The sequence below is a fragment of the Rutidosis leptorrhynchoides genome, chromosome 2 (genome assembly GCF_046630445.1).
Source record: "Rutidosis leptorrhynchoides isolate AG116_Rl617_1_P2 chromosome 2, CSIRO_AGI_Rlap_v1, whole genome shotgun sequence".
NCBI lineage: Eukaryota > Viridiplantae > Streptophyta > Magnoliopsida > Asterales > Asteraceae > Rutidosis > Rutidosis leptorrhynchoides.
This window is the reverse complement of record NC_092334.1, coordinates 26767637-26779418: the sequence shown is the minus strand read 5'-3', so window position 1 is coordinate 26779418 and position 11782 is coordinate 26767637. Positions and strand designations below refer to the sequence as shown.

The 11782-nt window shown below is 36.6% G+C and overlaps 3 protein-coding genes across 3 annotated transcripts; 1 reads left to right on the top strand and 2 right to left on the bottom strand.

Annotated features, from left to right (window-relative positions):
* Positions 1 to 1938: 1938 nt before the first annotated feature.
* LOC139887732 (uncharacterized) lies at positions 1939 to 2373 on the bottom strand. Its single transcript, XM_071870794.1, has one exon. It carries the CDS (start codon positions 2371 to 2373, stop codon positions 1939 to 1941), a length of 435 nt encoding a protein of 144 aa, XP_071726895.1.
* A 58-nt stretch (positions 2374 to 2431) lies between these two features.
* Positions 2432 to 4483, bottom strand: LOC139887731 (uncharacterized). Its single transcript, XM_071870793.1, has one exon. It carries the CDS (start codon positions 4481 to 4483, stop codon positions 2432 to 2434), a length of 2052 nt encoding a protein of 683 aa, XP_071726894.1.
* A 1425-nt stretch (positions 4484 to 5908) lies between these two features.
* On the top strand, positions 5909 to 6575 carry LOC139887730 (glutamate receptor 2.8-like). Its single transcript, XM_071870791.1, has 2 exons — positions 5909 to 6236; positions 6343 to 6575. The coding sequence occupies exons 1-2, from the start codon at positions 5909 to 5911 to the stop codon at positions 6573 to 6575; spliced, it is 561 nt and encodes a 186-aa protein (XP_071726892.1).
* Positions 6576 to 11782: the final 5207 nt, after the last annotated feature.

The window sequence follows — 11782 nt, the reverse complement described above, 5'->3', positions numbered from 1 at the left end:
AAAGGATTTGTTGGAGCCTCGATATGTCAGATGCAAGTAGTGTATAAATCCGTTGAAAATGATCGAATATATATTATATATTTATATATTTATATATTATTGTTGGAATATAATTCGCCTAGTTTCCTGGTATTTGCGCAACCCAATCAGGAATCAGCCTGCAGGCTCTTGTTATTAAACTAAACAATGTGTTTTACAAGTCGAACAATTATATACATATATATAGTAGTAATCGATTTTTGTAAAACGTCAGCACAATGGTGAGCATGTAAAACAATAGAAACCTCAAAAAGATCGATATTGTACTACTGTACGATGATCACTAATTAAATCGTGAGCGTTAATTTGGTTTTTTATTGTTTTGATTAACATGGAAAACTTATGGAGTTGTGTGGGTGCGTCAAAAGTTCAAACGAGAATTACAAAAAGAGCGAGAACTGCGAGAACTTTTAATTTACAAAGATTTTCACATGTGATTAAATTGAATCATCCATAAATGTTGATGGTGAGTAAGAAATGAACATAAAATAGTTTGAAAAAACTTATATTATACATATATAATCAATTATATAGTTTCTCGTTCACATGTGCATATTTGTTTGTGATACATGTTAACATTTCATATAATTAACAATTTAACATGTATTTTGTGATAATGAACATATGTTTGTTAATGATATGAGCATTAGTTAACATGTGCATGTAATTTGTTGCATTTAAATGCATAAAAATTATGAAACTAAAAAGTTCTCGCAGTTCTCGCATTTTTTGTAGTTCTCGTTTGAACCTTCCCCGTGTGGGTGCTAATTTGACCTTAGATTTGACCTTAGAACAAACGTTATATCTAAATCTAGAGGCGGAATTCACAAGAGAAAGGTTTAATCGAATAAATGTAAACTTTCGGGATCGAAAATCAAACTTACAAGAGATTAGATCGACACTTTATTCGTGTTATGGTTGATTGGGAACGAAAAACGAAAAACAAAAAACAGAGGTTATACACGGCTAGGGTTTGTGTAAAGTGTGTAGCATTAGAATGAAATTCGTAACCCTTTTTTATTTACCGTCAGCTCTCTGTCAGCAAAATAAATGAGATCTCTGTCAGCAAAATAAATGAGAATACGTTAATAAACTGACAAATGTCTGAAAATCAAGATTATTAGGAATTGTCAAAGTATATAAGCCGTAACTGAATCTAGCTTTATATAAACCAACAAAAGATTCTTCTTGATACAACTCATCAGACAATATGTTGTACAACAACAACAACACTATTGTGTTCTTTGTTGGGATAATGGTTTGTGTTCATTGCTTTCTTAATTCTGTGAACGCGTCAGTAGCACCAGCGTATAAATTAATAAATCGAGAACCATATTCAAAAGTTGACTCTAAAGAAACGCTGACGAGTATAACTATCAGACAAAGATCTAGCCGAAGGAGAAGATTTAGAAAAGAGCGTAGTCTTATAGAACAGCCGGCTGATATATGTGCAGGTATTAACTTGATACATTAATCATGTATGTTGATGATTTGATTATTACTAATAATGTCTACAATAGATATAGTAGGGCCCACATGGCAAGTGAATAAAACAGGAGAAGGTCCATGCCAACAATTAGTTGTGTGGATTCCAAAGAAAGATGGATTTACTGAGTTTGTAAAAGTAAAAAATTTTGAAGTTAAAGGTGGATTCTCCATAGCAATATTTTGCTATGCATTACAATTGTTGCCATACAGAGTTCAGCCTATTTTCAAACCGTACATTAACGACAGAGGGGAGAGTAACGGTACCTATGATCAACTTATACATGTCATTGAAGGGACGGTACGAACTGTTTCTGAATACACATACAAATTGATCATCTTAGATCTGAAAATCACAAATTATGTATATACATCTTAGCAGGGGCGAAGCCAGGATTTCATATTAGGGGATGCTTACGCAGTATAAAAAAAATTCAACATAATCACTCCGTCAATAATAAACGTTCTCCGTACCTTTGGCAATTGAAGTTGAACACGCCTACGTTTCTTGGTAGCGAAATCATCTATTATCTCATCTATTGAAAGGCTTTCAACAATATCCCTCTCAATATAAAGAATCAAGCAATTTCTAAGAAACTCGTCACCCATGCTGCAACGAAGCCTTGTTTTAACAATTTTCATTGATGAAAAAGCTCTTTCACTTGTAGAAGTTGAAACGGGAAGAGTTAATATAAGACGAATCAATCTATCAAGCAAAGGATACGATTCTGACTTCTCAGTTTCTCGTAGGCCTCTACATAACTCAGCAGCAGTTTGAACCTTTTTTAACTCTGGATTCTTAAGCACATCTAGCTCATAATGTTGCAACTCAAGTTTTAAATGGATCATATCTTGCTCTGTAAAGTCTGAGGGATAGAACGTTTTTGCTAACTTACAGATGTCACTTTTATTGAAGGGTTTTTTTTGGGTCTAAAGAAACACTGAGCTGAAGAAGTTCTGTCACTGACTTATTAAATCTAGAATTCAACTCTTGCAACTGACTATCAATAGCAGCAATGAACACATCAACTCGATAATGATGTTCGACAGTCATATTATCTTTTTTTGAACGAGATCGAATAATATCTTTGTAAGTTTGTGTCATTTCAGGAACTTGAATGCTATTAGATCCACAGAAAACAACAACTTTTTCCAAAAGTGACTGCCATCCTTGATCCCTTAGATTTTGAATCAACAATTTTGTTGTGGAAACCAAACTCAAAGCGTTAAGTATATCTTGAGATTTGCGTTGTAAAGATTGACAAAGCTTGTCGGTTGATTTCATTATCTTCTTCATTAAATGCACAACAATAACAAAATCAAATGATAATAATTCGGTAAGAGCAAATGAAGCATCACCTCTTTGAGAAGGAGTAGACCCATTAATAGCAATTTCACGTAAGACTACAATCGCGGGACCATACAATTTCAACAAGCTACGTATGGATCGATAATGTGAACTCCATCTTGTATCTCCAGGTCTTTGCAAACTTTGAATTTGATTTGCTCCTTTGCCACTCTCAAGCTCTCCAATTTCAGCCAGATGTGCAATTTCACTAATCTGAGCATCTTGTAACTGATCGTGACGCTTAGAAGAAGAATCAATGACATTAATAATAAAGTTAAGATTCTTGAAAAATTTGTGCACCTCAACCACATCTTTTGATGCTGAAACTAAAGCTAGTTGCAACTGATGGGCAAAACAATGAATATAATAGGCATAAGGGCATTCCTTCAATATTAAAGCTTGTAACCCGTTCCATTCTCCACGCATGTTACTAGCTCCATCATACCCTTGACCTCGAATATCTTGAACATCAAGCTTATGAAAAGATAAAGAAGACAGGATTTCATTTTTCAAAGTTAAAGCACTTGTATCTTTTACATGAACCAAGTCTAAAAATCTTTCTTTAACGTACCCCTCTCGATCTACAAATCTCACAACAATTGCCATTTGCTCCTTTTTAGATTCATCTCGACACTCATCAACTATCAAACAAAATTTGGATTTTCCAATTTCATCTCGAATCGATTGTTGCACATTTCTAGCAAATATTTGCAAAATTTCCTTTTGCTCATCCGGAGAAGTATATCTGGCATTTTGAGGAGCATTTTGCAGCACAACTTTTTCAACATCTTTATTATAAGAAGCAATTAACTTTAACAATTCAAGGAAGTTTCCTTGATTTTTTGAATCAGGTCGCTCATCATGACCTCTAAGAGCACAAGCTTGCATTGTGAGCCATTTAATCGTCTCAACAGAAGTTCTAACTCGAAGCCTACTATCTATGATCTCTTTAGTTGTCTGTTTCTCAATCACATGCTCTATATGACCTATTTGATTTTTTAAATCTTCATAACATTTCACAGAATAATTATGAGCTGAAGCTGAAGTTTTACCTACATGTTTGACGAAAGGACAATCTTGGCCACAATTTACTTTTCTCCAATTTTTGAACCCTTGCTTGATGAATGTTTCTGAACCAGCTCGTCCTATAGGCTTCTTATTAAAAAGGTAACGTGGAAAACAATATGCAGCATCGGTTTTCTCAGAATATTCTAACCACCAAAATTTACGAAACCAAGCTTCTTGAAAGCTTCGATTACCACTACCTGAACCACTTGAGCTTTGAGGATACTTTGACTTTCGTAGTTGATAAGGTCCATGTTTAATATATGCTCGTCTGATCTCGTCATGTTGGTTAATTGGATAATCCATGAATGAAGGTCTTAAGCCAGGATCTCGAACTAATGAATCTAATTTTAACTCCCCTGAATTTGAAGCATCATTTTTTTCACTTTCAACTCTCGGGGGTTCATCCATAATATAATCATCACCAACATGTGCTTGTGAGTTTTTAGCGACCTCTTCCATAACATTATCTACTTCTTGTTGTGATTGGTGGTCATCAACATTAGTTGGTTTAAAAAAATCAAACATTGTTCTTTTTGAAGTCATGTTTAACCTAAATTGAACAACAACATACATTCAATTAATACTCTAACTTAAACACAATTAATAATTAAAATTTATATAAAAAAGATATAACAAAAGCAATCCATATACGAATTAGAATAATGATTAATGAACCAAGATCATTTAACAAATCATACATCATGTAAATATGTAATTTATACCCTAACTTAAACATAATTAATAGATTAATATTTGATGAACTAAAGAAACTCAAAAAGAAAAACAATTAGAATAGAATTAAACTCACAAAAATTAAATGAATCTGAATCGTCTTTAATCGTTAGCGTACTATAGTTGCGGCAGAGGACTAGAGGAGTTTCAATTCAATATCTATCCACACTTCTTTTACGGAGTATTATTTTAGTGAAATATTTACCCTTTATAATTAATGGGCCCCGATGGCCCGATGCAAACTAATGAAACTAAATTTACCATATACAAATTAAGTGTGCTGGGTTGCTGGCCCATTACATTTTGACTCATATTTAAAAAAAAGCAAGTATAGTATACATTTATTTATATTTATAGGGGATGCTACTGGTCAATTCCTAAAAAATTAACATATGAAATCTGGTGTCGGTTGTTCACTTGAGGGTGGCTCAACACCCCCAAGCCACCCTCCTATCTCCGCTATTGCACTTGAGGGTGGCTCAACACCCCCAAGCCACCCTCCTATCTCCGCTATTGCATCTTAGTCTTCTGGTATATAAAAGGAAAGTCATAATAATCTTTTTTCCAAAACGTTGCCAATTAGTTGAGTTTCATAAGTCATAACTATGATTTCAGTCATGAACTCAATTATGATGTCATAATTGTGTCTCACTTCAAATCCACCATTGATTTGTAATTTCAACATTTGATATGAATTTGTACCTTTGTTTTGTAATAAACTTAATTATTATCATCACTCTTTATATATAAAAACAAAACAAACTCAACTATTATTGTACTCTCATATATATAATAAAAAACTTATTTTTTATTATTAATCATTATTAAATTATTAATTATTGTTATTTATTAATCCTTATTAGATTATTAATTATTAATTATAAATTTTGCGAACTTCGCATGTGTACAATTGTTAAGTATCAAACGAGACTTGAAATAGATTAGTTACACGTTTATTGTTAGACCAAAAGCCTTTCAGTTTTAGATATATTTTTTTTTATTTTTATTTACAGAAGTATATCAATCATATTTGCGCCCAATTTCCTTATATGATAGTTGTGGCCATCGTACAAACAAGCCTTAACCACTTGTACATTAATGCTTCACGACTCGCTGGCCAGAGCCTTGTCTTTCAATGATTTTAGTCAAATGTGCGCTAGCGCACTACAACTACCACTTTTTGTTTGATAGGCTCACTAGATGATCATTACATAATATAACGAACCAAAGCTTAATATGTTGATTTTACAGACTTGTCAGTCGATTGGGGGTGATGTTACCGTGCGTTCCAGCAGAGCTCAATACGTTGATTTTACGCCACCATATCTAAGCTCTGAAGTTTATATGCTTATTCATGGATCACATGAATGGAACCAAACGTTGTGGACTTTCCTAAGACCTTTTACTAAGAGATTGTGGTTCACAATAATTGGCATGTGTATCTATATTGGAGTTGCAATCGCAATTTTAGAATACCGTGCGGACAACCCCAAATTTACAGCATCCTATCAGACACTCAAGATGATCATTTGGTTCCCGGTTTCTACGTTTTTCTTCAATGAAGGTATACAAAAGTTAGCTATAATGTGTACTTTTTGTAGCAACAATGTCCATATAAACTTATTGTTATAAAAACATTGTATTCTCATTATTCATATATTTTCTTGCAGGGAAGATAGTGAATAGGAACTCTAAAGTTGTGTTGGTTATATGGTTAAGTATGATTTTCATTGTGGTTCAGATTTTCACAGCTACCTTGTCTTCATGGTTGACTCTCGATCAACTACGTCCTAAATTGCCTTCTGGATATGAAAACGTCGGATATCAAAATGGTTCCTTTCTAAAAGATTTTATAATGAACAAATACAAGAGCAATGGCATGAATTTGGTTCTGAAGATGTAATTCGGACCTTAGATCATACGTTGTATCTAGATTAATGGCGGAAACACTAATTAGAATGAGTCGAATACGTATTAGACTAACGGGATCAAATTAACCAATGAATAATTGATAGAATTGATGCCTAAGACTGTGTATTCGGTTGGTAAGGGTTTTGGGACGATTAGCAGCAAGTAATACGACGGCCTAAGGGTTTATGGTGTGTAACCTAACACAAAACCACGAAACCCGTATTTATACTAAATACAGTGACCATCGGCCGGTGGTCGGGGACCTTCGGCCGATGGTGACAGTCCCTCGACCGATGGTCCCTACCATCGGTCGATGGTCTTGAGCAGCCAACCGACTGCTTGACCTATTCACGACATTATACTAAGCATCATAAACACAAAGTATAAATGTCCACGTACATATATGACTGAAATATCAAGTACATAACAAATAGAACAATAAACGTAATAGAACTCGGGATTTATGCACCAACAAACTCCCCCTAAGACCTAGTTCTATTCCATAAGTCTTCAGTCATCATACGGATCGATCACCATGTTGTTCAAGTAGCACAGCTTAGCCACTTTAACATACTGTTCAGCCTGTACCCTGTTTTCACGACGATAAAGCATACGGTTATAGTACAAAGTAAAAATATCAGCTTCGGTACAGTTCCTTAACCAGATCGGATCCAACACACGAATACAATCGATATCATCTTCCTTCAGCTTATCTAAAACAATCACAGCTTCCTCAGAACGATCAACATAAAACCACCAACGAAATCTCTGACTCCAATTCTGCGGCAATTTTCTTAACGGAACCTTCTTCATAGTCTTTGCCGGCTTATACTTCAAAATTTGTCGAGATACTCCACTAATAGGATCAACCCTGTACTTAATCCTCGGATACTGTGGTCTAAAATCCTTCCAGTTATTCGAATTGTACGCGATTCGAATTTTCTTAACCAACAATGATGAGCGATCGTTCATTCCACAATACAACATCTTTAACCTGGCAATCTGCATAAGCTCAAAATACGGCAGTGACTTGAACTCATGACCATGTTTGATGTAGTCAACTCCAAACTCTCGTTTAATTGCAAACATGTTGAATTCTTCAATGTATGCCCAGGCCAAGATCCTTCCTTTCGCACCTTTCCTCAAATTTATCATCTTCAAATACTTTGGCTCAAGCTTCGGTTTTTCACAATACTTTCGAATCCTCAAGATATCACGCCAGTCAGCTTCTAACTTCGCAGCAACCTCATCATTATACTTGACTGGCAAGAACCCTTCAGGCAAAACCTCAGTTCTCTCTTTCTCTTTACACCTTCGATTCAAAACTTCGTCATCTGTTCTAAACAACTCCTCAAAACCAGGAAGATCTTCATTCCTATCATTCATATACGTAGGATATTCTTCAAAAGTAACATCTTCCATTAAACCATCAACTTCCCCATCATCGATATCCTTAGAAATCTCAGGGCCAAAAGAATCATCCTCTGATGGAGGATCATCGGATTGTGCGTCAGCAGCTTTAGCTTCTTCTTACTCTAGACACACCAGCTCGTCCAGCTCAGCTCTGGTGAAGTTGTGAGGGATCTCCCCCTCCTCTAAATCATCATAAACAACAGAATGCTTGAGCTCATTCTGTTTAGACAAGAATTCACTAAAACTATAATCAATTTGTAAAGGAATTACTGACAGTGCTGTTTCTTTTGAAGTACCAGGAGCCACCACCATTTGAACATCAGTTTCTCCCTCTGGCAATTCAACCAGATCAAACTTCTCTTCCCAAGCAGTAATCCTAGCCAAAGCCGACTCTGCCACCTTTCTAGCTTCAGAAGCTTCTTTCTTTGCAGCAGTTAACAACAATGATTGATCACCAACTTTCTTCTGTAACAAATCAACCTGAGTTCTCAACCTAGTAACATCCTCAGTTTTCACACGATTCTCTTCTCTCAACTCCTCCAATTTCGCATCCATATCCTTCTTCATTCTCAGATTATCAGCCATAGCTTGAACATACAAATCATTTAGATTCTGAAGCCCAGATGAACTAACTCCTCCTTCTGTCCTGTATGTGGTGCCTCCGGAGTTGGAGTAGACACAGTCTCTTGAGACAATTGTTGAACAATTGGCGGTGATTGATGTTGCGGTTGAGTTTGTTGCCGTGGCTGACTTTGTTGCTGTTGTTGACTTTGTGCTTGAGTAGGTGCAGTTCTTTGTGTAGCACCTGTAGCAGAACCACCTGGATTCTTCAAAACCAACTTAAACCTCTTGCTCGGTCTCATCTTTGTAGAAACCTGAGAACCTTCATCTTCTACCAGACGTCTCCTCTCACCTCTAGGAGCTTCTTCACCAGTACCAGTATTAACATCAACGGGCTCATCAGCCAAACCTCCAGTACCAGAACCACCTGTACCCTGCGTATTTATCGGCGGATCAACCTCTTCATCACTGTTTACTAGCTCAAAATCAGGCTCATGACCAGATAGACTGTTCTCATTCCTCCACTTCTTGCCTGGTGGACATTGATAATCTTCCCTCGCAAGATGACACACCAGCTTTCCATCACTAGCACTCTTCTTCTGATTTAATCGATTAAACGTAAGATCCGTCATATGTTTCAGCTTGATGACGTCCTTCTTTGATCTCGACAGATCCATAGTTTGAGCATTAATCATTATCTGCAGGAACCTCGGATAAATCAAGTATTGTATGCTCGTAACATTCTCCATCAACAGATCAAAGATAACACCCGAAAAATTGAAATCAGCTTTCAGAATCAAGGCAGCAAACATTCCCTGATAAATCTCACTCAGCTCATCAAATCCGCCTTGTAACGTACTCAAACACTTAACAATCACTAAAGACAGATATCTGTACGGTGGAGTGAATCCGCTTCTTTTGATCGTAGCACGTGTAATATCACCAGCATACTCACATCTCAGCACACATCCAGTAATCTTAGTCTTCGACAGTCTCTTGGGTATTTTCTCATCATCCTCAAACAAAAACGTGTTCCGAATAGTATACTCAGATATCTTAACCTCTTGATCACATACTCCACTTACTATCACAGGCTTATTATCAACAGTTTCCACTCTAGCGTTAGCCCAGAATTCTCTCTGATGAGAATAGTAAGCAGTACATGGCATCGACACCGCAGCAAATATCCTTGAACGTTTCAAAAATTCAATCACAGTCTTGTACTTGCTAGCATTTGGACCTTTATCATTTAGACACGCCATCAGATTAGAGTTAGGGCTCGCCTTCAACCCTGGAAGACTAGCAGATGTGGGTCCCCCTGATGATTCAGTCTCAGAACTGTGGACAGCTTGTTCTTGATCCATTTGTGCACCTGACATGATTAACAAAAACTGCAAACACAATTCTTAATCAGCGTTAAATTCATGAGTAATTAAGTATCACTGATTTATCATCACAGAACATATCACATTAATACGATCACGGTTACATAATCACATGTTCAAAGTTAGATCATTACAGACATAAGATACCGTATCAATGCTAACAGGCTAGCATTATCAAATTACACAATAATCTGAAAATAATCAAACATAAACATAACATCAGAATCAATCATCCCATTATGGGATCCTCTGGCACTAACTTTTCTTCATGTTGAATCACACCAAGTTTCTCAAACAAGTTATACAGTAAAGCTGCATATGGGAATGGTTCTTCTGATTCAAGAAAATCTTTCATCACATGAATGAGAAAGTGTCCCACATTCACTTGAATACCCTCTAGTAGGCAATATAGAAACAAGACTTCAGTACCAGACAGCAAATGATCTCCTTCTCTCCTAAAAGTCACATTTCTTTTGATGATTCTCAAATGTATCTCATATTGTGGCAAGATATCTTCATCACTAACCTCAACTCTACCAGTATACACTACCTTCTCTGGCTTGCATATCCTAACAATAACATCTGACAATCTGAATCTACTGGGAATCTTTCTGATATCTTTGCTAGGGTACAGTATCTTAACCCCAGTATGAGGAACGTTTAACAGGTTTTTGAATTCCTCTAAAGTCCACCTATACTGTTGATTAAATAGACCCGAGTGTACAAACTTCTTCTTACCATCCTCTAAAGAAACATTGGCGTAAAATTCTCTAAGTAGAGCAGGACAGTAATAATCCCCAATATCTATGAAAGCCTGACACCCAATCTGTTCCCAAGGACTATAAGTCTGTCGAGTCGCAATGACCTTTTGTTCTACTAAGATTGGTCGATATCTAGCTAGGATTCTCCTACGGTCGATGTTGAACATCCATTGACCAACAAATGAGCCACCTGACATTCTAATACAAACTACAAACACTAGCATTAGATGGGCATCACAGAAATTATCAGAGACCAATCATTCAATGAAAATTAATCAAAATAATCTACCATTGGTCCAACAGAATGACCATCGGTCGATGGTGGAGACCATCGGTCCGATGGTCTAGACCTACGGCAGATGGTCTAACCACATACACACACTGGTCAAATAACGACCTTCGGCCGAGTGACAAGATGTCCGGCCGATCGATGGACACCATCGGTCGATGGTCAGAGACCCTCGGCCGGAGGTAGTTCATCAGATCTGTGACTCGAAATTGATCAAATCGTCCGATTTGACGTTTCTAGTTCAAATTCCTGTTATAACAGATGCTAAAGGGGCCGTTTATCATACATCAAACATCAATTTCAACAGATCTCAAATAAAACTCATCCGATTTAAAGTTTATACTTCGAACACTAAATCATCGATTACAAACAAACGATTAAGAGTTATGTTACCTTGTTTACGGCGCTAAGATCACAAAGAAAAGATGAATAATAAACACTGGATCAAAACCTTTCTCCTTAACTTCAGAAAATTAGGGTAAAATCACACAATTTTGGCCAGAGTGACTGACCCGTTCGTCGCTGGGTCCTTTTATACCCTGTCAGTGACCATCGGCCGATGGTCAAGTCCGTCGGCCCGATGGTCTTGACACTCGGGCGAGGGTCTGAGTCCATCGGCCGTATGTAAGGACTGTCGGCCGGTGGTCTGACATTTGAAAACTTTTAAAACTTAACACTTTTCAATATCAGACTTTTACCCATTTACACTAACTCCCCCTGGGACTGATCTCCACAATAAAAAACATCACGCTTTGTTCCTTTAAGCTCAAAACAACTTATATTCAAAACA

Bases quoted from the DNA above. Each gene is read 5' to 3' on its own strand.
- LOC139887730 (XM_071870791.1), top strand. From the start codon at position 5,909: ATGTTGATTTTACAGACTTGTCAGTCGATTGGGGGTGATGTTACCGTG. The intron at 6,237-6,342 runs GTATACAAAAGT...ATTTTCTTGCAG, and splicing joins TACGTTTTTCTTCAATGAAG to GGAAGATAGTGAATAGGAAC.
- LOC139887731 (XM_071870793.1), bottom strand. From the start codon at position 4,483: ATGACTTCAAAAAGAACAATGTTTGATTTTTTTAAACCAACTAATGTT.
- LOC139887732 (XM_071870794.1), bottom strand. From the start codon at position 2,373: ATGATCCATTTAAAACTTGAGTTGCAACATTATGAGCTAGATGTGCTT.